Genomic DNA, 27,256 nt, shown 5'->3' on the forward strand with positions numbered 1-27,256 from the left:
AAACCTTATAGTATAATTTAATTATTAAAATATGAGTGGAGGGGATCCCTGGGTGGCTCAGCAGTTAAGCGCCTGCCTTCAGCCCAGCGTGTGATCCTGGAGTCCCGGGATGGAGTCCCATGTCAGGCTTCCTGCATGGAGCCTGCTTCTCCCTCTGCCTGTGTCTCTGCCTCTCTCTCTCTCTCTCTGCTTCTCTCTGTGTGTCTCTCATGAATAAATAAAGTCTTAAAAAAAAACTATAAAAAATAAAATAAAATAAAATAAAATAAAATAAAATAAGAGTGGAAAAATAATATTTGAGGTCTGTAAAACTTAATGGGCCTTCCATTTATCTGTCTTTTGTCCTAGAAATTACTGAGGTGTTGGGGAAGAATTTCCATTAATGTGGGATGGCCAAAAAGCATAATGAAATATATTGCATTATATTTGACGGTGGTATGTGCATTTTAAACTTGCCTGGATGGTTTGCCACTGCAGGTTACCAGCTGACATCGGCTGAGTGTTACGATCTTCGGAGCAATCGTGTGGTTGCTGATCAATACTGTCACTATTACCCGGAGAACATCAAACCCAAACCCAAACTTCAAGAGTGCAACTTGGATCCTTGTCCAGCCAGGTCAGTCAGATTTACCAGTTTATTTATCATAAACATAAATTGCGTTCCAACCAAGCTTCTTAAATTTTTCAATTAAAAATAAGTATTGTTGTCCAGTGTCCATTCCTAATCATCCATTTTGGTACCCATGCTCCTTGCTCTTGAAGCTATATGATGCCCTCTCAAGGTCTACAGATTTTCCCCTTGTGGAGCACCCTTCAGAGTTATTTTCTCTTCTGATTTCTTTTTCTTCTGGTACTTCTAACTCTCCTTAACAAGGTCCGGGCCATGCGATGGCACAATGTTCTCAAGATCCTTTCCATTTGACTCTGTCCTTGATCAGTGACATGATCAGAGTAGACCATATTTAAGGATCACAACTGACCCATTTTTAGCCAGGAGTGGTCAACAACTACAATTGAAACTTAGAACAGTTCTAATTTTAACACACTTAGCCTTTGTTAAAGAGAAAGCAGAACTTATTGTCAATGGTCAAATTTTTCTAAAAGATCTTTTTAAATTTGGAACTTTAAAGAGACACTTGACACTTTCATTATTGTTGCTTTTTGGAAACCATGATTGGCCCTCAGTTAGATTTAAGAATCATACTGATGGGGCACCTGCATGGCTCAGTGATTGAGCATCTGCCTTTGGCTCAGGTCATGGTCCCAGAGTCCTGGGATCAAGTCCCACATTGTACTCCTCATAGGGAGCCTGCTTCTCCCTCTGCCTGTGTCTCTGCCTCTCTCTGTGTGTCTCTCATGAATGAATAAATAAAATCTTTTAAAGAAGAGAATTAGACTGACAAATATCTCAGATGATGAGTAGTCATAAAAGTACAGGTCAGCAGTCTCTGTTCATGGTAGGACATTTGCCTTTGTAGTTGCAACACTTCCTGGTAAATCTCTTTACTAGCTTCCTTATCCTCAACATATGAGAGAAGATACAAAAAATTCTTCTTCTATAAACTAATCATGAACAGCAAAAGATTAAAAAAAAATCCTTTCCCAATCTCCTTGGATTTCTGAGAAGCACCTCAATATTATTTTTAAATCATAGTTTAGTAATTATATAAACATAAAATCCAAATTTAAATAGTTGAAATAGTACATGAGCAATGTGCATGAAAATTGCTCTTTTTGAAGTTTTTGTTTTCTGCTGATAACTTTCTAAAATGTATTTTCTTGTACTCTGTCTCACATTCATGAATTCTAAATTCTACTTGTGATGCAATATTGCCTATTTCATATACTTAGCTCATAAAACTGAACTTAAACAAATTTTCATTAAAGACACAAAGAATCAATATTTTATAATTATATAATTTAGGTGAAGTTTAATTTAGGTTCCTATTACACCAGAAAATTATGTATTGAAAATTGGATATGGAATAAAAACTGAATAAGGTATTAAAATTTTGCTTGGACTTTTTTTAATTTCAAAAATATTAAGAGTGTGAAGCATTTTTAGCCAAGATAATTATAATCAATGTGATTCAACACTATTTTTAATTTACTTATTATACATCTTTATATCCATACCAGAAGACTAGTGTGTGAAAAGCATAGTTATCCTAATTCAGACAGGTCCGCTCAGCTGGAGGAAGACTTTGAAAGTCTTTACATGCTTTCATGAAAACTTATGTGTGAATTTCTATGAGAAATGAGGGATTCATTCCCACAATTGGGGAATAAGCTTCCATAAAGAGATGGCCATGGAAGACATTTGTGAGACAAAAGCATTTTGTTAACAATTTTAAGAAAATGTTGATAATTTACTCAATTTTTTTTTTCTGGCTTCTGATTTTTATCTATCTTCTCTGTTGGAGTAATATTTGTGGCCTATTTCATATTATCCAAAAGCAAAAGGCCATGTTCTAATGAAAGAAGTTCACCTGTGAAATTTATGCTTTGTCTGCATCCTTGTTATTTTAAAACATCTAATACAGCACATGTATAAATGTTGGGACAGGTGGCTATTAAGGAAAAAAAAAAAAGAAAATGGAAAAAAAGAGAAAGAAAATGGAGAAAAAGAGAAAGAAAAAGTAAGAGGCAAATGTCAGGAAGCTGTTTTTGTTTTTTTGTTTTTTTATTGCAGAGGTAATTAAACAAAGCTGGAAAAATTAAGACTTAGCAGTAGGAGAGATTTAAGAGGAAACTGCTTTAGGAAATGTAGATTTGCTGCTCCAAGGTTAAGATACTTCAGGATCACTGGGAAATTCATTGCACTTATTTGCATATCTGGAATCAAGGCAACTTTTCTAAATTCAGAAAGAAAATAGAAGTGATAGTCTGAGAGAAGAAGGTACTATGTAACAAAGGTCTGCCCTCCCATTAGACATAGCAGAGGCAAACCCTTAAGAAATGGCTTTCTGACTACAGATTTAACTGCCTGTAAAATCAGGAGTGACACAATGACATTAAACTGTCACCTTTGTATCCCAAATTAGAAACCGCCTAAAGGGAGAAATGTAGATGTTCTTAGTACCAAGGGTCAGATATTTTTGAATTCCAAAAGAAACTTATTTCATCTAGCTCTTGAGACACTGGTTTACTTTACCTGTATGAGACTAGGATTTGGGGCCTATTATATGTTATTTGAAAGCAAACTCCCTTTCACATGGCTAAGTTTATTGCCTGTCAAGGCTGGGAAGTACCATGGACAGCAAAAAGTGCACTAAATAATTAGTCTGTAGCCTTAGATTTATTATCTTACCTTTCTGGACCTCAGTTTTCTCACCCACAAATTGGGGATGAGAGGGTTGTTTGTTGCATTAAGTTAGTGGTTTTCAGACTTTGCCTACAGAACCTGTTATTCCACAGAGTTGCTTCACTGAATTTCATTTAATATATTTTGAAGTGTTTTTAAACAATAACTCACTAGAAGTTTATATACTGAAACACATAAAAATAATTTTAACTTATTCAGGCTCAGTTAAATTGGAAGAATTGTTGTAACAGTTGTAAAAATGTTATATCACCAAAGTAACTACTCTTTGCCCTCATCCTTGAATTCTTCAACATGTCAACATAACTGAAAAATAAGCATCCTAAAATTGCAGGGTGAGCTATAGAAACTGCCACCATTACCAACTGTTTCTCTGTGATAATAGGAATTCTGTCATTGCTACACATCTAAAACCAAAACAAACAGAATAACCTGGCTGTGGTGACCATTCTCCATAATCCTTGATATCCAATTTTTTTCTGCCTACCAAAATAGCCTCATTGTGTGCACTAATTTACTTTCTAATAACTAAATGTTTACAGTTGAACTAGTGAAATAAATGACATTATTTAGTCATTTCACTCACTGACAAGACCCACTGGTTCACATGGTTGTGGTTTGGTTCATTGAAGCTAGAGAGATTGTTGGCATCTAGCTCATGTCTTCAAAGTAATTTTTATGTTTTTTCGGCCTTTTTTTCTGATGCTTAAATGCTAACTAAGAAATGTCAATGAGTTAAAAGCCTATAATGAAGACAATAAACCTCACTAATAATCTCCAGTGCCCACAGGTAACCAGTTTAATGATTTTGCTATATTTCTTTCTAGTCTTGTCTATAGTCTATATAGATGAGATCATACTGTGAGCAATGGACACTTGTAATTCAGTGATTTAGCATTCTTGGTTTCCACTATTCTAAACGAAGCCTGAATATCCATGACATGTAGTAATTTGACATTTTGCTGAGGCAAGAATATGAGTCCCTTGTACTAGTAGACCAACATTTCAGCCTACCTGGCTGCCAGAAGTTCCATCCCAAGAGAGTTTCTGTTGCTCTCTGCTGGTGTCTTTTATGCAGTCATTTTTATGAAGTGGTAAAATACTTTGTTTCCTAGCCAAAAGTGGGCTTGAAAAGGAAGCCAAAACTTAACACTTATAATGGAAGGAAAGAGAAAGTGAAGTTAAAAATTTAATGGCTTTTAGCTAAAATTGAGAATGTTTCTCATTGGTGACCCAGAGCTATGACATCACGAATCCCATCATATGCTCTCTCCAGTGTTCTGATGGCAGTCCCCACTTGGGCACTCCCAGAAGTTTAGAGGCATACCCCTCCTATAAGTCAGGGATCTACTGCATGATTAATTGGTTTTCCACTGTGTTCATTTAACCCTATCACCCTTGTAGCTAAAACATTTAGAATAAAATAAAATGTAAAACCTTCTCTCATGCCTGCCATGCCATAATCATGACTTCCGTCTCACACCACGGAGAAATTTTTTTGATCCCTTTTTCGCTGTTGTTTGTGCAATGCTTTGTATGATCTTTGCCTCTCAGGTGAAGGGTAAGATCCATCATGTGGCAAGAAAGCCTCCAAATGTATGCCTATGGTTCAGCAACAACTAAAAAGGCATAGTTTTAGTTCAGCTAATAAGCACCTAATATTTCCAGAGTAGCTTTAAATGTAAACTATGCTACATTTGGCCTTATATATCTCAGTCTCTGAGACTGGAATGACGGTTAATGCTGTCTGGGGGAAATTGTGCAAGACATTGTTTGTGAGAAGATCAGAGAACCACCTTGCAGACTTTTTCTGGCATGAATCTCCAGTTTTCCCTCCAAGGCAGTAATGAAGGGGGCTTAAATTGGCAAGGGTTGGAAAAGTGAAAAAAGCTCTCACTCATCACACTATCATGGTCACAATCATTAGCAAACAAATCCTCTTCTAGCCAAAACTGCATCCAGATTCCCCCCTTCCCTCAAGGAATTCAGAGCAACAGTCCTGAGCAAATGCCCAAACTTGTATGCCTGGAGCGGCAGGGCTTGGTGAGTTCCAGTGGATGATTTTGTCCAGCTCCATTTAATTTGACAGAAAATTGCCTAAGTCATCCCTGGCTGTGATCCAAATTGTGAACAAAATCTCAGATTGAATCTTAATGCAACTTGAAACAAATAACCTGCATCGTGAGAGCCATTATGTGTAGTAGGCATGGAAAAACCTGGTCACACTAACTTGGTGACTAACTAGTTCAATGGCAGTACAGCCTGGTGGTTAGGAGGGGAGCTTTGGAGCAAAGAGGCCAGCTTGGGAATCTGGTTGTACTAGTCCTACAGCTGTGTTCTAGTTGAGTAGCCTTTGGCCAGTTCCTTGTTCTCAATGAGTCTCGGTTTTTTATCCTGTGAAGTGAGGAAAATAACAGTACTTGCCTCACAGAGTCATCATGAGAAGTAATCATGAGGAGTAAATGCCCTGATACATTTAAAGAGCTTAGCAGAATGTCGGACACATGATAAGCACTCAAGAATGTTAGTTGCTATAGCTATTATGACTAAGATCATGATTATGATAATATTGATGTTACCTCAGAGATAAATTGCTAAAGTTTCCAGAAACCAGCTTTCTCCTCCATGAAAGAAAAAGATGGGACCCCAGAATTCTGTATGAGCCTAGAAGTAGAGTTTGCTGTTAACAGAAAGAGACACAAATTCCTAAAAAATATCTTCATCAAAGTAAATCACATGTATCAGATTTTTAAAATACAACAACCATGAGAAATTAAGGTAATTAGCATCTCCATAAATCGCAGTGTGCAGTTGCCTAATAATCCCCACATAACCAACTGGGAGACATTGCCATTTAATTTAGATGGGATTAATGCCATGTCTCTAAAAAAGGAGAACTCAAAGTAAGGACTAGAAAATGCTTGCTTCATTAGCAATTAAAGTATAATGAAATGTTTTCCTAATCTTGGAAGTCTTTTTATTTTGGTATAAGAGGTAAGTGATTTAGAAAAGCAACAACTTCCTCTTAATCAACCTCATTTGAATACATTGCTCTGAGAAGCTAATGAGTAAGCAATAAGTAAGATTACTATAAAACCCCATGTCCATTTTCATTTATTATCTATAAGAAGGAAAAAAAGCAGAGTTCTGGTTCTTCTTAGGATGTATGATCATACCCTTCCTAAGTTTACAGTCATGCCACACACACACACACACACACACACACACACATCATCATCATCATCATCATCATCATCATCAGATAATCAGCTGTCACTCTGTTATTGGGGCAATTCAATCCTTCTACCAAACCAGCTCATTACTATTAATAATGATAATCACTTTTTATATTACATCTCACACATTTTAAAAGTGTAATTATTTATGCAATTCTCTTAATTAGCTTGTGAGTTAATGGAAGAGGTATTATCATCTCTTCCATTTTAACCTCAATCTATCATTTAGGCTTACTAGCTAGTAACTGCTTTACTTAGCTTCTTTTGACTCAAGTTTTGCCATTTGTAAAATGAGTATAATATTCCTGTAAGAGAGTAGCTGCAAGGATTAAATGAGATAATACACATAAAGCTCTCAGCAAAGTGCCAAGCACTCAACAAAAGTCAGCTATCATTATCAAACTGAGAGCCAAACCTATAAAATGACTTGCCCAACCTTACTTCTTTATGAAGTTATAAAGTGCTTTTACATCCATTATCTCAATTCAGTTTTATAATCCCTGGGAGGTTAGCAGGACAGAGATTACTATCTATATTTCCAGATAAATAAACTGAGGCCTAAAGAGGATTGAAGGATCTGCTCCAGATTAAATTGTGCAAAAGAAAGCTGGGTTGTAAATCTAAGTGCTTTTAGTTCCAGGGTTACCTCCATTTCTATGTAAACTCAGTGACCCAATTCATGTCATGGATACCTTGTTCTTCATGATGCCTTTAGCACCCCATAATATTTGATTTAAGTCCAACATAGACCCCCACAACCAGTACAGAACTGACAACCACATCAATGCAATGTTTGGTCCTCTGCATCTTTAAAATGACTACACACTCAAGTTAAGAAAGCCTCTTTTATATAAGCATAAATACGGATGTTTACTCAATCCAAACAGTGACCCATCACTTCGGGAAAGTAGAGGAAGAGTAAACAAAGCCCAAGGAAATATTAGTCCCACTTACTTAAAAGCAGTTCAGAAATTGCATTCATTAGTATCAATTATATCAAAAATATTAACCACAGAAATATCAATGTGAGGAAATATTAATATATGGGGTCAAATAATCAACAACTCTCCAGTGGTTTTATAGCAAAAAATGAATCTGTGCCTTAAAATGTTTTCAAGTCCTGGATGATGAAACAGGATTCTTTTGGTCTGGTTCCAAAAAGTCAATGAATGTTGCCTAGTAGGTGCTGTGGTTTACAAAATAATTGTGACCTATTTACAGAATAGTTTCTCATTTGCTGGATCCCATCTTGCTTAGGGGAACCCACGGTCCTTTAAGAAGTCACCAAATTATCAGAGTAGGAAAGATTTTGAGATGATCACCTAGTTCAGTAGTTTTCAATGTGTGGTCCATAGAGCTGCAAGTTCTGCCTTCAGCAGTAACTAGAAAGAAGACAAGTGAGATAGAGCTCCATGAGATGAGTTTCCAGGCCCCTACTGTAACTTCATCTTAAAATTCCTGATTTCAGCTGATACTTAGATGTGGTTGAAGTTCAAATGTGAAGCACTCAAGATCGCATAGAAAGAGAGAAAGAGTGACAGGGAGGAGAACTGTCTATCCAGCTCCTAGCTCCCCAGGGGGTGTTTCCTTATTATACCATGACCTTTTGTGCTCTACCACTCAAGAAAAAGTGAAAGCTTGAGTCTTTTCCAACTTTAGTTACATTTCTCCTGCCCCATCCAAAACTTAGGAAAAGATTGGCTTCTGTTGCCCCAGAGCTGTCAAGAGGAGATGAAATACTCTCTTCTGTGCCAGAGCTCCTTCCACCACCCACAATTTCATTCATTTTTCTTAATTGATTGACCAACTTGTACCAGGTCCAATGCTTGGTACCATGGCAAAGGCAAAGAAAAATCAACTAGCATCTGGCCCCAACACTGCCAGAGACTTGCAGAGTTACAGAGCATCATGATATCTGAAAGACACACAAGTCAGGAAAGAGAAGATCTTTTCAAGCTGTCATGGCTATTTCTGGGAGATAACCAGTGGAAGAGATGCAGAGGTAAGCCAAGCAGGCTAGAAGCACAAGTGTCATTAAGCTGTCATCTCTCCGTCTCAGTTGGCCCAATCACCTCTGTTACCAGAGTAGCCTTCCTTAACTGCCAACTCCACTCCCTCCCAAATTTATCTGCCTCCTCACACAGATGGCAGAGCTAGAGGAGGGCAAGGAGTGGGACTCAAAATGTGCAGTGAGTGACAGTCTGCTTGGGAGTTTCTTTGACCTTGTTTGGTTTATTTGCTTTGATTCTGGATGGTACTGCTTGTCTGTGTGTCTACATACCAATAGCATAACTTCATTGAGTGAATATACATGAAATGCCTCTGCCTAGAGCATGGTGTTAAGAGATCCAGTAGAGAACTGATATGGATCCTGTCCCATGGTATTAAACTAAAGAAAACTTAAACATAATTAGAATTTAGTAGATAGTTAAAAGTGATGAGCGGAGTTAGTGCAATGGATGTTTGGAAGAAGAAGAGAGAATTTCTGGCCTGAGGGAAATTAAAAGACAGGCTTTAGAAGAGATAGCACTTGACTAAGAAATTCCACTGGGCATCATGGAACCACTTAAGACTTTTGAGCTGGGAAGTAAAATATTGGTTACTGTGATGGCAAGGAGCAAGTTGGGTTGGAGGAGGCCATGCCTGCAGGCAGAGAGAGATCTGTTAGCTGACCACTGCAAAAGGAACAAAACTTGTATCACAAGGAAATGTCCTTGGCAGACCTCATAACTGGCAGAGCTGTGTGCAAGTAGGAAGCATGGGATCGAGAAGCAACATAGATGTCCCAGAGTGTCTAGCCTGGGTGGCTGGGAGGAATGTTGTGTTCTGAACACTAACAGTGATCACCGTTTTCAGGGGAAGATAATGAACTATCTGGACACATTGAGCTTGACAAAGCTAGAACATGTCCAGCTGTCAGGAAGTCAGCAATGAGGCTCTGCAGCTCAGGAGAAGAGGCAAGATGTCATTAGAGACTCACAGAAAGGGACCCTTAACACTATGAGAAGGACTTGTTGTGGTTCATTTCCATTATAAAAGGAACCCAGAACTCCACAAATTAGGCTCTTATAGAGTTAGTTCTTTTTTTCGTATATTTTTTTATTGGAGTTCGATTTGCCAACATATAGCATAATACCCAGTGCTCATCCCATCAAGTGCCCCACTCAGTGCCTGTCACCCAGTCACCCCATCCCCCCACCCACCTCCCCTTCCACTATCCCTTGTTTGTTTCCCAGAGTTAGGAGTCTATTAGGATTTTTCTTGGAGAGAGAGATTTACTAAACAGTATGAGTCTGAATAGGGATTGATCTTAAAGCCATTTAAAGTCAGGGATATTGTTCTAAAGTAGCTTCTGAGGTTATTTCAGAACAGATTCCATAATCTTTAAGCGACACCTGGGATTTGAGGTGATGGCCTCATTTCATCCATTTATATCGTATTTTTAAATGTTCCTGTCTTATACTTTCCCAGGTTCATATTTTGTCTTGCATGACTATTCTAATTCCTGTAATTATACATTGTGCAAAACTCAGAAAACAGAAAAATGTAAAAATACAAAGGCAAACACCAGGAACTAACAACTGTCTTTGGTCTTTTCCTAACATATTTCTGTGTACATATGTATGTGTAAATATATATAAATAAATATATGTATTTATAAACATACATAAAATATGCAAATAAATGTACATATAAATAAATATATAAATACATATGTATTGACACAGACACATGTATATGAACAATGAAAATGATTATGTAGATTAATGAATACATGAAGTTTCTTAGTATTGTGGCTCACATGACATGTGAACTACTTTGCATTGAGTTTTTTCACTTGACATTACATTTGAACATTTTTATGTCATTAAAAATGGTTCAAAAGGCTTCATGTTTATGACCACATAATATTTCATTACATGAGCCTATCTTAACATTGAGGCATTCTCCTACAGGTGTGTACTGTGAGAGAATGAGGTACTGTCTTTTTTCTCCTTACAGCACTTGAGTCCAGAATGACCTCATCCTCATCTCTCATTTTCTCCCCACAATCTCTGATGTTGGGGAGTCCAATGGAGTCTGGTCACTGCCCAGTGTAAGAAGTACATTAAGTGATCAGAATAGTTAAGGCAATGGAGAATGGGTGGTTTTACCCCAAACCAACTTTTTTTTTTTTACATCTTCCCTTGTGATCATTTTTAAAAATTATTTTTGCCTCCTTCACCACTCCCCACGTCATGTCTGAATGCATGCATAGGCACATACACACATACACAGAGACACACACAAACCAGGGCCTAACCATGGGAAGAGCTTCTTAAAGTGCCTAAATGGCATCCTTTTCATCATTCTTCAATATGTACATTTTCCCTAAGAAAAAGACCAAGTGTCTTAAAGGTAAGCAATAGGAAGTTACACTTAGGCCAGAGTGCCTACCCTCCTGTGACAGTGTGGTGAAAGACCAGGGCCATGGCATGAACCCCTAGAGAGAGCAGAGCTCATGCACATGAGCATGCATTAATAAGACTGGACAGAGCACCATTGTTTTGATATCTCTGTTTTCACAGGTGCCATAGAATGATTTTATGAGTCTTCACCATGACCCATGCCATAGAAAGACAAATATAGCTATAGTTTTGCTGAATCCAGGTTTAGAGATCCTTGTGCAAACAAAAACACAATTTCAAAATCAGTCCAAAGCAAAGCCCAACATCTTGAACTGTATACACCCCCTGTTATTCTCCTTCTCTTCTAGCCTGTTTTCTTCAATATCAGTACCTCCATTTTAAATATCATCAGCTGATAAATCAATTGGCAGATATTCACAAGATTGAGGATAATAAATCATAGTATAACATTTTTCAGAAGAGAAGATAAACTATTTTTTATTTAGAAGGTGGTGTAAAAAAAAAAAAAGGTGGTGTAGGCATGAGTAAAAATACTAGGGTTAGCTCAGGTATAACTGCAAAGTCAATTTCAATGATTCGATGTATATCCAAAGTTACTAGAAGAACTTTGGAAGGTTGAATTCTTTAAAAATATAGCTCTTTTTAAAAAGAAGATTCCCGTGGGACACCTAGGTGGCTCAGTGGTTGAGCGTCTCCCTTCAGCTCAGGGTGTGATCCCGGGGTCCTGAGATTGAGTCCCACATCAGACTCCCCACAGGTAGCCTGCTTCTCCCTCTGCTTATGTCTCTGCCTCTTCCTCTGTCTCTCATGAATAAATAAATAAATCATTAAAAAATAAAATTTAAAAATTCTCTTAATTACTAGACATAAGAATTATTGGAAAGAGATCATATGATTATAATAAAAGACAGGATTAGTCTTTCACATTCAATTTTTCTGTCAGAAGAAGGCAAGAAAGAAGAGGAAGTTTCTTTTCCAACTTGAAAAAACAGGGAGAAAAATTTAATGTTAGAATTCACACCATTTTTCTGTTAGAGCTGTGGAATTCTGACCCTCCTGAAAAGGCAGCATCCAGTTTCATGAATATTGTTATTTTAGGATAATACACATCCATATTCAGTGAAAACTTAGCCATGCAAATGAGTATGAAAACTTTAATCATATAGATAAATATAGAGCATTTAGTCATGTAAGATAAACAAGTGAATTAGTACGCCAATGATTGTCTCTCCTGGGAACAAATCTTTCAGAGCTTTGTTTCCCATTATCTTTTAAAGTTAACTTCTCTCGTGTATCCTCTTACCTTTCAATAATTTCTTCAGAAACTACCTTCTTTATCACTCCCTCTTTCCTCCTTATTAATGATGATCTATAGTCAGTGCTGCTTTTTATCTGATCCATAGTATACCAAGCTCACCCATTTTACCCAAAAGTTTTGATTTGCTAGCCATCTAAACGGAATGCATTATGTCCTCCTATATCAGAGAATGAGATTAAAACTGAAGCCTTAATGTATTTATTTAAATATAAATATCAGCATTTATAGTGAATGTGGATATATAAATATACACGCATCTATCTATCCCAGGGATACATAGAGAATAAATGAGTTCCTTCAGTATTCAAAAGAGAGACTTCCTATCATTTGTCAGTTGCAGAATAAGTATCTTCTGCTCAGGCCCTACCATATTCTGTCCTGGGGCGACAGCTGTGTATCAAGCTTTCTCTGTCTCCCACTCTTGATGGAGAGTCTATTACACTAGCCCTTTTATCTGAGACCAATTATTCATAAATCTTCTACAAGCCAGGGGACTGTGCAAGAAAATCTTGCCAATTGGAAGCTTTAGTTGAAATCAGTGGAGTAGATTTAGTATAGTTTGTTAGAGTCTGTAAGGCCTCTGGGGACTTTCAAATAGCCTATAATATCATTTCTTATGTATCCTTTAGCCATATGGCCTATAATGTCATTTCTTATGGCTCCTCTAGGCTCTATCTCTGAATCTCACATGTTTCCCAGGGCACTAGGAGCACCAACAACAGGGCACTAGTACACCAACAACAGTCATGGCCATCACAACCACCACTGTAATAGCAGTTAACACAATATTACATTTTTATGACCACAAAAACAATTTTTTGTATTTTTTAATCTATTTTAACTGCTCTACCTTTATTTTGGTAGGAAACTTGCTTTTGTTGCTAGTTGCCTACTATATCTGCTAGTTCTCCCTCCGTTTATAACAATAGTTCAGTGACTGCTTTCCAGATACAAACTAAAATCTTTAGATATGCTAAGAGAAGAAACCTATTTGCTAAGGTACTTTACAGAGTTGTGTCAATTCCCAGGTACATAGTCTTAATACATAGCTCTCTCTTTCATCAGGAGTGAGACAGTAACTGTAATTGCTTGCTAAGCATCTGGAAGGAACATTAATAATGATGATAATAATGACCTCATAGGATGTATAATTTGGTGGATTAAAGAACATTTACAAGCTTATTGTGTCATAGTTAATGATGAAGTGCCAAGTTTTCTTGCCACCACCCTTTCCAGTGGTATTTCCTGCTTGGATCAGAGAACTAATTATAGTAAATGGTGCCCTTGCGAAGAACTTGCCCCATCCTCAAGTATACCCTAGTATAAAGATACTGAACTGTTTTAGTGTTGTTTTCAGAGACAATTTATTAATGTTGTTTTGCATTTGTCTAACAAAATTTGTATAATGTAATCATTTAGTGTTTATTTTATTGTGTGTACCTTCTACTCAGAGGGTTGGCATTATTGTTCCTAACAGTGACGGATACAAGCAGATCATGCCTTATGACCTCTACCATCCCCTTCCTCGGTACGTAAATCAACCATCCTGATGCTAGAATTAGTAAATCAGCCTTCTGCTTCTTTTATATATATATGTAGATATAGATTGTGTATTTTTCTGTAAAAGTAAGATGGTAGACAGTATATTTTGCAACCCATCCTGAGCTCTGCTTTTGAATAATACTGGACTGCTCAGACTGTAAGTTTGTCATTCAAAAACCACTTTAAGATAGGATCCTATTACACTGAAGAAGAGGATGCAGTAATTCACTCTGATTAGATACAGTGTATGGGTTATGTTGTGTCTTTCTTTCACTCCCTTTGTCCTTTTGTTTCTCTGCAATTGAACTCTAATCATTAAAGCCCTGTTGCTAACTGTTAAGCAAACACTGCCTGAAGTACTATCGCAGTACTGCAAATGTGGGATTCCAGATGTGGTATTACTCGGCATAGGGGCTTCAAATATCTTCTTTGTGTTCCAAAGAAATTATAATTTGTACAAATGTACAAAAAGGCAATGTTTTCCTATCCTTATTGTCCCTATAATTGTTCAGGGACATTTTTTTTCCCCAAAACATCAAATACCATATACTGTGTTGCTTTTGTAAAGTACAGTCTTTTTTTTAACTAGAAAAAAAAAAGAAATTGACAGATGAACTTTTAAAAGAACTTGTTCCCTTTATTAATATATTCATAAGAAAACTGGAGAGGCTGAAAAATACGCTAGCTACTAAGTGTATGGTCTGCCACATTGAAAACAGCTCCTCAGACAGCAGAAAGTAGATTCGGGCTTGACTAGGAGAAGACTCTGCTCTGTCCTCTTTGCTCACTTGGACTCTAGGGCATCAGCTGCTATTTAGAACCTAGAGTTTCAATCAGATCACAAATGGTGCGAATAATCCATGGTAGTTTTCTGAATCTCAAACCAAACAAATCCCAGAAAATAATTTTATTCTGAACTGCAAAATAAAACAAAGTTTGATGGAAAATCTCCAAATACTTCATGAAATGGAATCCAAATAGAAGCCCTTGAGGTCACTGAGTTCAGTTCCCAGAGATGCTTCCCTGTCCTATTCCTTCCCAGCCATCACACCCATACGCCCTACAATTATACACATATATATTTACACAAACATGCATATATGTGTATTTAGTGCATATGTCTTCCCACATGGGTGTACACATAGACAGATAGTTAGACAATACATGTACGCCAGTGCAAGCTGTCACCCAGCCTCTACGTAAATACTTCCATTGACTAGTAGAGAATTTGCTTTTCACCATGCCAATGGTAGCATGTAGAGAGGGGCATTGGATTTATATTCCATATAGCTGTTTAAGGGTTTTTTTAAAAGTTCTTCCACTATGGGATTACCTCATTAGTCAGCTCCCTCCCACTTTTCTATGACTATATTGATAAAGATGATAAATGACTTTAGAATGCTACTGATCTATCATTTGATCCAGAACCAAACTTATATAATAAATTCTTCTTTAAAAAATGGAATGAAAATATAAAAAGATTAAATTAACTGAACCAAGATTTCATTCAATTTCAGTTTCTGTATCTGTAAAATAAGTATCCATAGGACACACACATCTGTTTGTGTGAAGCCCATATATTTTACAATAAAAGCAAAGTTGGGTGTCAGGGCTGAGCAACTCAAGTTTATGTTTTTCTTGTAATAGTACTCCTAAGTTTCTTTCATATCTATGATCTCTCTTGTTTATATTTCTCTGGTATGACTAATGCCTATCTTAGGATAAACTTCATTTATTATATGTTCTAATTTCCCCCAAATGCCAGAAGCCCCATATTCTCAAAGGCAGATTGAAATAAGCCTCCTTAATGTTATCCCATATACACATTGGCGTTGGCCTGTCCATGCATGACGATGGAAAAGGACAATCACAAATAAATAGACTACATTTCATCCTCCTTACACTTCTGTTACTGAGCTAATTCTAAAGCTAAAGATTCTGCTTACTTGATAAAGTCTTAGTATGAAAGCGATTTCTACAAATATGTTTTTACAAGAAGAATTGAATCTCAAAAATGACCCATAGTTAAGAACTGAGGCTCAAAATGATTCTCAGATGGCAGCTACCTTCTGATCAAGGCAGAAGGCTTTACATATTGAAATTATTTCAATAGGCTTTAGACCATAAGTGTAGATACAAAGCACAGTTAATGAATTTTTAGATTATTTTTCTTGCTTTCAGTCTCAGACTGGAACACATACCTGAACCTAATATAAGAATGTCATCTGATGAATTATCTTTAATTCAGAATTAATTTATACAAATTTTCCACATCACTCTTAATTTTGACAATCTCTTAAATACTGTGTTTAAAAATTTTTAATTAAAAATTTAAATTTAAAAAATGAAAAGCCATCAGAGTTAAAATATGTGCTATATGAACTCATTTTTTATTCTTCCAAGGAAAGGATTCTTGGATATGTTTTTTTTTTCCCCTAAGCACTTACCTGGTCCTTGTTTTAAGATATTCTAACTGATGCTTTTTTCTCAGCTTTTATTATACTTTCTTTAAAGCATTCAGACATATTTTGCCTTGAAATTCCACATAACCCTATTATTATGTCAAGATTCACACAATAATTTTTCACATATAGAACTATAGTGGTATGATGGGCCCATACTATAAATTCTTAGAATAATATTAGCATCATTTGTCTTTCTGTGATCACTGACATTGAAAAGGATACTTATTACTGTTTGTCAAATTATACCACGGGTCAGGACCAAGTGTTGAGACAGAAATTAATCACTCTTTCTTTAGAAGGGTCAAGTTTAGGGACATTAGAGTACCAATTAGAAAGTGTGCTCTTTTTAGAGCATCTTAATGTTCTAAGAGATTAAATATACATTCAGAAACATATTCCCACTTCACTGTCAGATCAAATCTAATGTGAATATGTACTTACATATTCAGCCCAATTTCAATTCTGAATCAGACCCCTTATCCATATCCAGAGGGAAGCTCTCCAGAGATCTACATGGAGATAAATGAGAATTGGTCTTACCCTTTTGGAAGAGAGACCCTCTACAGAGCTACTTCGTTCTCTTGAAAGGGATCATAAAGTCTCTTACAGGCTAAACAGAAAAACCTCAGTTTCCCCATAATACCATTTTCTTTTGCATCTCCTGGGGAAACATGCATAGGAAAATATTGTACTTGGCAGCATGTTTAGGCTGTTGGCAGTAGAGATAACAATTGTTGCCTAGACTCAAACAGTGCAGAGAAAATGTGGAGGGAAATCCTCTATTAACTGGGAAACACACATTATCCAGCCTCATGCAGAAGAGAAGTCAGGTTCCCAATGTACATAAAATCCTACTTATAGAATAATTGATGTCTCCACGGTATGCCTATGCAATATTTTTACATTTAACTTTCAAGTAGATCGACTTGGTGACATTTTGTTTATCTCTCATTAAAATTATATCTCTCCTAATTCTAAGAGAAATCTTAAAGTTTCTTAGCAATTCTCATCAACAAGCAGAATATATGTAAGAAAGACAAGCTTGGTCTGAATGTTTCAATTTTTAAAAATTCTGCATTCTCTAAATCAGCAGAAGGAGAAAAGAGAATCAGGCAAAGATCTCTCTCTACATCCGGTTCCCAATGCTTCAGAGCTGTGTAGGGATCTAAAAAATCAATGGAATTCTCTTAAATGTTATTGATAATATTGTAATTTTTTCTCTTACTTAATCCTGTCTTTAGATTCCAATGCCATCAGCCTTCCAACCTGAACCAAACTTTCTTCCCAAATCCAACAGTGCTTTATTTGGAGAATGCTAACTGCCAGTAACCCTCAAACGATAGGGAAAAAGAAGATAATGCCTCACATTTTTACTTCTGCTGCTTAGTGTAATGATGGCATAGTTTGAACATCAGAGTTATGCTAAATCTGTATAGTCCCAAATTGTACTGAATCCACTATAGAAGCAAGGAAGAGGGAGTATTTGACTTACCTTGATCTATCTTGAGCTTCTCATATTAAAGTATCTAGAAGCTAAGTAATAAAGTATTGAATTGAAAATAGGAAATACCAGCCTAGGTGCAAACTATTAGTGTTAACTGAATAACCAGTTTTAGTCTTGACAAAGATATTTAATGGGATTTAGTAAGTATATATGACATATATATGCAGAATATATATTTATGAAATATAAAGTAACAAATATTATACAGAGAATACATATTCAAACTATAGGGAGAAGGACGAACAGCCCCTCTTCTGAGTAGGTTACAGACAGCACGGATAGCCCTGTGGACAGGTCTCAAAACAGTAATTTCTTACATTTGTGTAGAGCTTCAGGGTTTACAGAGAACTTTTGCCAACATTGAACACTTTACTGTTGCTCATCAGATTTTAGGCATTAGGTGGCTTTCGGATCTCTTGGCCAGAACCTCTCAGAACCTGATTGCCCCAATAGGCACTGGGAATGGGGTTGGTCGGAAAGGTCACTGAGGAGGTTTGGCAATGTGCATGTCCGCCCTGATGACTCCCCTTGCTTCTGTAGGTGGGAGGCCACCCCGTGGACCGCGTGCTCCTCCTCGTGTGGGGGGGGCATCCAGAGCCGGGCAGTTTCCTGTGTGGAGGAGGACATCCAGGGGCATGTCACCTCAGTGGAAGAGTGGAAATGCATGTACACCCCTAAGATGCCCATCGTGCAGCCCTGCAACATTTTTGACTGTCCTAAATGGCTGGCACAGGAGTGGTCTCCGGTAACTGTGCCCTCTTTCTTTGTTCGTTAGGAGAGTAAGTCCACTCTTCCCTCTCATCATCATGACCCCACCAGCTACTCTGTGCAGCTTCCCACTTATCTTGAGGTGTCTAGAAGCCTACCAGTTTAGCTTCTGACGTAGGCTTGCCCCAAAAACAGCATAGCCAAAAGTAAATGAGTAAATATATATAACTTATTCAAGTTACTGCAAGAAGCCTCTATCACTTATGACATTCCTTCAAGTGGCAGAGAGAGGCAAATGACTGATCCTGAATCTCTAGAAGATGCTCTGATGATAGACCACAGATTGGTTTTATTTTTTATTTCTTATACTTTGTCTATATCCAAAAAGGGTCTGAGCATATTTAAATTAGAACTGTATGTACTATTTATTGAAAAAAAAAGATGAAATGGAAATGACAAAATAATTAGAATGGTATAAAGTAGGATAATTAAAACCTAGAACATTCCAGAATGATAGGGAAACTTGAAGCAGCTTAAATAAGATGATATTTGGGGTTTCCGGCTGCTAATGCAAAAGGTTTGAAATGGCAAGAGATAGAAAGTTGAGGAGGCAAACCACTGTGCTCTGAGCAAGAGATGGCAAGACTTCTCCCTTCACTATAAGGCTTTGGGGCAGCAGGATCAGAGCTGTGATGTTTCTGACTAGACTTATGCTCCCTGGCGTGTCTAGAAGCACTGGAGGTGCCATCTGCATCTGACCTTTGGATCAACCAGCTCCATGAAACATTTTTGACCATGTCAGTATAATCAATTGGATCAGCCATGCTGCAATATAAATTCAAAATAGCAATTTGCAAAATGTTAATGTCCATGTGGGAGCTAGCAAGGTGACTAAATAAAATTAAAATCCAGTGTTAGTAATCAAAATTGAGCACATTCTACAGTGTCTTTTCTCCTTCTTTTCACTGCTTGGTTTGGGACTTGGCACACAGTGGGTGCTTAAGGGATGCTGCCTAACTAATCTAAATCTAAGAAATTGAAAGTGATTTAATTTTCAGCCAGCTTCACCCTAAATAGCCAAATAGAACAAAGACTCTATGAATGGTAAGAAATGGTACAAATCTACTGGGAGTCCTTATATAGAAACAGCCCTTTAAAGAGTCTCAGGTGAGAAACGAGGCAAAGTAAACAAGGCTTTGCTATGAGTCTCTTCTTTCTTGCATTCTCCTTCCAGTGCACGGTGACATGTGGCCAGGGCCTCAGGTATCGGGTGGTCCTCTGCATCGACCATCGCGGAATGCACACAGGAGGTTGTAGCCCCAAAACCAAGCCCCACATTAAAGAGGAATGCGTCATACCCACTCCCTGCTATAAACCCAAAGGTAACTCAACAGGTGCTCTGTCACCAGTCTTTTCATTGTTCTGTGTCTTTGAAAACCATTTGAAACTACTTGGAATATTTTTAAGTATCCCAAGTGTTCCTATTATCTATTTTATGTAGCTTAGACTCTACTAAATGGGCTTAACTCTTTCAAAAAATCTTTCAAATCATTTTGCTTGCAAATTGTTAGTAAGTACTACATATATCATAAAGCTGTTTGAAGACTGTTGCTGAAAAGTATCAGCTACATCTGTTTAAAAGGAGTTATCATACAGATATCAGAGAAATACATGTGTGATATACAAGCCACATTTCTTGCTGTTAAAAATAAGGTGGTGAATTTGATGTCTACTTTGTGAAGCATCAAATATATTAGGAGGCTTCATACTTCAAATTGCTGAAACAGAAAGGTGTTGCTGCTTATACTGAAAATTAAAATATGAATATGAGACCAGATTCTGGAATCATAATTTGAAATGAAAGTCTGGAATGAATCAGGATTTAACAGATACTATAAATAATTTATAAAAAGCAAATTTTAGAAAAATTCTACTTAGTGAGCAAGATTTATTATTATTGCCTATTATAATTTCTCGGATTGGCATGCATGACTAATTGGACTCCTTTGCTAATACTTTCATCATCTGTGTGAAGAAAATAGAAGCTGCCAAAGTGCAAACCATTCAGAAGTAGAGAACTCCTTATTATAAGCTACCTCCTATTTATTAATATTAAATATGATTCTCTTTTGCTTCTTAATTTATTTCTTTAACCATTACATTTCTTGGAAAATCAGCCACAGTGTAGCTCTTTATTATACTATAGGTTGCCCTTGGTGGAAGTGAATGGCATCATGAAATCTAAATGATTTAATGGAAATAAACCCAAAATACCCGAAATCCTGATTAATTGTAATAAATACATCTCTCTTTCTCTTTCTCTTTCTGAGACTAAGTTACCTCATCTGTAGAATGGGGCTAATAGTAGTAATTACTTTAGAGATCATGTGAGTATTAAATGAGATATAGTGCAGCCAGGGTGCTTAGCTCACTGCCTGGAATATAGCAAGTTCTCCACAAATGTCATCTTCAACTCCTAACCATCCTTGTCATCCTCAAATATGGGAGGAAATGTCCACCAGTACCTCTGACAGGACCACTTCAATTAGACAGTAAAGTATCGCAGGCCTACTAATAGTGCCAGGCTGAATGTTTCATCACTGAAACAGAAATGGCTCACACTGTCAGATATGGTATTGTTGACTGAATCACTTAGCTGGAAGAGGTGGCCCAAATGTAAAATGATATATGCATAGGTACTGTGTCACCATGTTTAAATGTTAGCAAATCCTTCTGGTCTTAGCAGTTTCATATTTCACACTCACTTTGTTTTCTGACTAGACACAATTGCTGCACGTAGAGGACAAGAAGTGATGCCTCTAACTTAAAATAGTCAATTATTTATTAGCTGTCTTTACCAAGCCACTTCAGAGAAAGAAAAGCAGTTTGTGGTTAACTATCAAGAATAAAATCTGGATTTTCACAACTAAGTAGTGAATCTGGCTCTCTAAACATCATTAAAATGCCATATAATTCTATGGTGTATGCATATAGAGACATAATTCTTTCATCTTTACAATTATATGTCATAAAATCGTGATAGAGCTTCACTGGCTCACACTATAAAGGCAAATATGCCTATAAATGATCCTAATAAATATGTCAAAATGGGAATCTTGGCAGTTACTTCTGTAGGAGCAGTTATAACCTCTCTTTCTTTTTCTCCTTCACAGTTTTTTTTTTTTTTTCCAGGAAGTAGTTAGGAAGCTTGTCCTGAATCGTGTGGTCAAAGCTAGATAAAACAGTCAAATTATGGCTTCTGGACCCTAAACTGCTCATATTCTGACTGTCAGTGAGCCTTGGGGTGATACAGAATGAGTCAGAGATCTAAAGCAACATTTTATGAATTTCAGAGTGGCAATTTTGTTTGTTTTTGACAATATGGCATAGATCACACTTCACCGAAGGGAAAAAGAAAAGTCAGAATGTATTAAAGTCTTACAGTATAATTTATAGTACTTTGTGTTTGTCTTAAAAAATAAATATTTTTCTATCTTTGTAACAGGAAATAGTGAAAAAATACTTTGATGACTCTTCATGTACATGTCGAGCCAGCGTTCCTAGAGTTATGACTCTCCTAATTAAAAAAAACTCTCCTTTGCTCTTCAAACTGATAAAAGTGAAGCATAAAGACTAGTAGACTGGTATTACTAAATATTCTAAAATATTCTGTTTTCTTGATATAACCATCATTCGAAGCAGAAATTTACCTAAAAACTTATCATTTGCAGTTATCAACATAGTTTCTAGGTAGTGCAAAATCAGGAACTGGTGAAGAGATAAAAGAATTTCCCTCAAATTCCAAATTGGTTCTAACCTCTTCTCTTTTGTATGCATGCACTTAATTCTCAGAGAAACTTCCAGTAGAGGCCAAGCTGCCATGGTACAAACAAGCTCAAGAGCTAGAAGAAGGAGCTGCTGTGTCAGAAGAGCCCTCGTAAGTTTTAAAACCACAAGATGTTTTGCTTTTCAAACTGACTGGGCTTAAGAATGTAGTCTCTCACTGAATGTGGCTTCCCTGGGTTTTGAACTGGGTGTAATACTTTTGCCAAGGGTCAAATGAGCCTTTCAGGCTGTCAAAGTAGAGATTTATCAGTTTCAAAGTGTTTCTCAAAACATTTGATTGCATGTTTGCTCTCTAAATACTTTTTGGTTTTAAAGTAAGAAAATGAAGGGAAAGTGCCTACCCCTTCTCCAAAACCTGACCTCCTCTTTTCCAAGAGGCTAAAGGTGAGAAGGCCCAGACTCCCTCTGATGATATAATACAGATTTGATATGAAAGTCTGGGCAGCTTTTCACATTCCTTATATCCTTATATTCCTTATATTGCTTTGCAATACAGCCACACACAAAAAGTAAAGCATAGGCAAAATATATCTGAGAGCAAAAGAAGTATATTAGCTTTTCTTTTCCCTTTCTTGCTGCGATTGAGATCAGATGGATACTAATCATTACCCCATTTGATCACAGTCCCTCTGCTCAGTTTTATCAAGGCCATGAAGTTTGTAAGACCACCAGGCACAGGTTTTCCAGATGCTTCAGAAGAGGAAACAAGGATTAAAGACAATCATGGATTAGACTGATTGATTAATTAGTAACTATATCCTTAGTACTAGAAAACACTGATAGGTATATCTGCTGCATCATTTTTAAAAATAAGGGAAAGCACCTTAATGATCTATTTCATTTATAATCAAAGAAGTTTCTCAGAGTGATGATTTTCTGGGTTAATTTGTTAAATAGAAGCCCTAGGCTCTATATTGGTGCATTAGACACATCACCCACCCTCCAGGAGCTCAGAGTATAGCATGTAGATATGAAAAGGTTTCCAAATTCAACCATAGTTTAAATTTTACTATTGGTATAAATTAACATTGTAGTCTGTAGATTCAAAAGCAATATATAATTTTCTCAGATCCATCCTGTTTGAATCTAAATCTGACATGGTGTGCCAGAGCACAAACTGTGACCCCTAATCACAACGTAAACAGCAGAAGATTGAAAAAAAAATTTTTAAATACAGATTGGTATGACCAAAGTTCATTTGTAAAAAAATGAAATTTGTTTTTCAGTCACTTGGTTTCACATTAGGCAGTGCACTTCTGACTTTAAAGGACAATAAGCAAAACATAAATTATCTTTGTACTATAAAGTTACTAGAGTATCTTTTTTCCACTTTTTTTGAGAAATGACTTTTTAAAGAAGCAATTAGCCATTGCAGAACTTTGGAGGAAAGATAGTGTTTAAATATCACAGTGCAACCTTTACATGAGTATATGAAGACTTAAAACTTTCTGTTTGTCTCCTGCCAGTACCTGGCTGGACAGGCCTTCTTGCTGCTGGAGAGGAAGTAAGGAGTTTATTTTAGAGGGGGATTAACTCTTTATCTACTAAGGTTCCATTTAAGACACAGAAAGATGCTGTATAATTGGAGCTGGTTGTTCCTTATATGTATTCTTAGGTTAGGTACATTTAAAGCCAGGTATCTATTATTTTATTAAATAAACTCTGCTCTCTGGTGCACAGTGTTTTGTCATTTGGTCTAAAGCATAATCCTACATACAGTATCGCATTATAACCGATGTTAAATAATATGGTAAAGTTGAAATTAAATCAAAACATTTTACATCAATAATTTAACATCTTTCCCATTATTAGATATCTCTGAAATGAAAGTATTAAGTGGAGTTTAATGCCCGTGTAGAAGGATTACATAGACCATAGTTAACTATGTTTTCTAACGAGTGTCTTGCACTAAAGGTCTGACTAAGATGCATTATGTTTCACTTTAATCTTAATAAAATCCCTAAAGTAGTTAACCACATAGTTTTCACCATTGAAACTATAGCCATATATTAGATTATTAAATTTTACTCTTGGTGTAATGGAATTGCCATCTTGGCATGATTAATCTGAATTGAAGTAGATTGTAATTGGAGCACTGGTGCTGGGTAAAGGAAATGTATACTATTATGCTCAGAACAATAATTACTTTTATACCAAAATGAAATAAGTGACAGCTGTAGAATAATGTAATGAAAGGTATATGGTTTCCACATCTTAATACACTTTACATCTTTAGTGCACTGAACCCTAGGAAAGGTCCTACATGTCACATTATTTTTTTATTGATTTTGAATTTAAAAAACATAATTTTGCATGGTCTTAATTCTTTCTTTTTTAAACCACATAGACTAGTTCCTAAATGTATGTAGCAACCTATAATTACTCTCCATAGTATAATGAAAAAATGATATACTGTCAGCAAGTCTTTCCTTCCCCCCAACCGAAGAGACTCACATTGCTTAAATTAAATGGTAATGTTTAGAAGCTGTGGCCATCACTTCTGAACTGCTCAGAGAAGCATGAATAGTGGTCTAGAACTATTATCTCTCACTTTGGCCCCAGCTAATATAGAGTTTTGTAGTAAAAACAGTAAATATCATTTATTTCCCCTTATATAAAAGTATTATCAACAGCCTGTCTCATTAAATAATATAGGAAAACCAGTAGCTTAAAGTCTTTAGCATATGGAGCTACTGTTATTGAATATTAGATGCTTGTGGTAACCCCAAAATGAAAAAAATAATAATAATCGGTTAGCTCTCTGGCCAAAGATATGGTGGAAAGTAACCTCTCTAACATATGTTTAGAAAAAAACTCTGATTAAAAAGTAAACACTGAACCTCCAAGAAATAACTAAAACTTTATAGAACAGAAGCATGTACCAGTATGGCTGTGCCAGTGAGCTTTCAAATGCCGTGCAGAAGATACACATGCTGGTATCGGTCACATAGAATACCTAAAATAAGTATCGCAATTAGGTCACCTTATGGGAATGCCCTTCATATATTGAACTCATTCTATAAAGCTGCAGCTTTATTCAGAAATCCTCTTAGACATTGTTGTTGTTTTTTTTTTCTAGCAACAGACAGGTTTATTTATGATTTATTTGATTCATATGGTGCAAAGGTAGGAATTTTGTGATGAATATATTTTCGTGGTATTAAAAAAAGTATCTTCTAACCCACTTGGGAGAGTCATACCCTCTAAGTGGCCATGGTTTGTCTTGATCCAGGCACATGTTTTTATCAGATTTTTCTGACAACCAGCAGCAAGAATCTGTAAGCAAGGTATCTTTGTCTCTCCTCATTGAACAGGACAGTGTGAACAAGATCCAGCCATGTACTAAGTCATGTGGGGCTTTAGCCAGTAAAGCTGATCAAGCACAGACAGTCTTATAAATAAATACAGTAAGGGTGAACGTGCCTCTGAGGATGCTTGCTCAGATCATAGAAATCTCTGCCACTCAATTAACACAGAAGGCATTATGGTTAGAGAGAGACTTCTAAAAATAATAAGATTCTGGTCTGAATTGCATTTTTGTGAGGTTAAGAGCAATGCCATTCCAGCACCAGGAAGGGACAGATGGAAAAATAACTGATGGAATTCTCTTTTGCTGTTATGTGAAGTGTCCTTTTGAATTTGCCTCCAGCTGATGAGAGTGTCATTTAGGATTCATCATTTATTTTATTTTTCTTAAGTTTCATAAGTTATGAATTTTCTTTTATCATTTTCTTTTATTTTTTACAATGCTATATTAGTTTCAGGTGTATAATAGTTTCAGGTTATATTAGTTTCAACAGTTCAACACTTCCATACAACACCCAGTGCTCATTACAAGTGCACTCCTTCATCCTCATCACCCATCTCACCCATCCTCCCACCGACCTCCCCTCTGGGAACCATCAGTTTGTTCTCTGTAATTAAGGGTCTGTTTCTTGATTTATCTGGGATTGAAAATGTCAGACTGAGCCCAGTTGGTTGCTTCCCTGTATATCCCCAGATATATAGGAATAGCTTTCTAGGTATTTCTTAAGCCCTCAGAATTTTACTTTTATTTGGTAAGGGATCAGAACTACAATGTGGTAGTATGATTATGTTCATTAACCAGGTGGAAGCTAAGTAAATTACTGACTTGATTCCCCATCTCCTATATATAGCTTATTTTCAGTCTCTGTTGAGTTATATATACCCAGAAACATGACAACCACCTCAAGCCGAGTACACATAGTGACCACTTTGACAGCTTAATTTCTTGATACTACACTGTCCTCTAAGACACATAAAGGCAGCACCGTCTACTGTTGCTGTTCAGGAGGTTAATCAGTTGGCCTGCCTAATGAGCCTGACCTAACTTGGAATAGGAAGGAAAAGGAAATTGTTCATTTCCTTAACTCCTTCAGGCCACTAAGAGGCCACTCAATGCTCTGGAAGGTGTAATCTTTTCAGGGAGGCAGGCATAAGAAAAAGCTATGGCCTAGATGCTCCAGATGCTCTGCCTCTCTCTTTTTAGACTTTCTGCTCTCTGAACCAAGTCATTCCAGAAAGAGGAAGGAAGAACTAATTGGGTACCTAGGGAAACCAGTTTTCTCCCAGATTTATTTCAGTTGCCAAGAGTTGTACTTGGATGGCTCTGAGCAAGCACTAGGAGACAGGCGATTACTTTTGACACTAGGTGACCAACACAGCTATTTTAACCAGCCAACCTTCCTGAAGACATTGGTGCATACCAGGTGGATAGCCTTGATGGTGCCATCCTCTCAAAAGCAGGATTGAGTGGTCCTCTATGTCTTGATCTTGCCCTTAAAAAATCTTGGGTTATCTCATCAGATATTCAGTTAACAGCTTTATTGCATGGTTAAGAAAACATTTTTGTGCTTCAGCACAATAGTCAGGCCTTAAATATATT

At 36.7% G+C, this 27,256-nt stretch overlaps 1 protein-coding gene across 4 annotated transcripts in view; it reads left to right on the forward strand.

Moving 5' to 3' along the window:
* The window catches only part of ADAMTSL1 (ADAMTS like 1), an 873,193-nt gene that overhangs the window by 645,158 nt on the left and 200,779 nt on the right, over positions 1–27,256 (forward strand). For 3 of the 4 annotated variants that reach the window (XM_049116156.1, XM_049116158.1, XM_025431965.3), the window contains 5 exons: positions 478–616; positions 13,763–13,813; positions 18,337–18,541; positions 19,739–19,886; positions 22,357–22,441. In XM_049116156.1, the coding sequence (XP_048972113.1) occupies positions 478–616; positions 13,763–13,813; positions 18,337–18,541; positions 19,739–19,886; positions 22,357–22,441 (628 nt within the window). The remainder of the gene's footprint in view (positions 1–477; positions 617–13,762; positions 13,814–18,336; positions 18,542–19,738; positions 19,887–22,356; positions 22,442–27,256) is intronic. The other variant, XM_049116157.1, reaches the window with a different exon arrangement.

The sequence above is a fragment of the Canis lupus genome, chromosome 11 (assembly GCF_003254725.2).
Source record: "Canis lupus dingo isolate Sandy chromosome 11, ASM325472v2, whole genome shotgun sequence".
In the NCBI taxonomy this organism is placed as follows: Eukaryota; Metazoa; Chordata; class Mammalia; order Carnivora; family Canidae; genus Canis; species Canis lupus.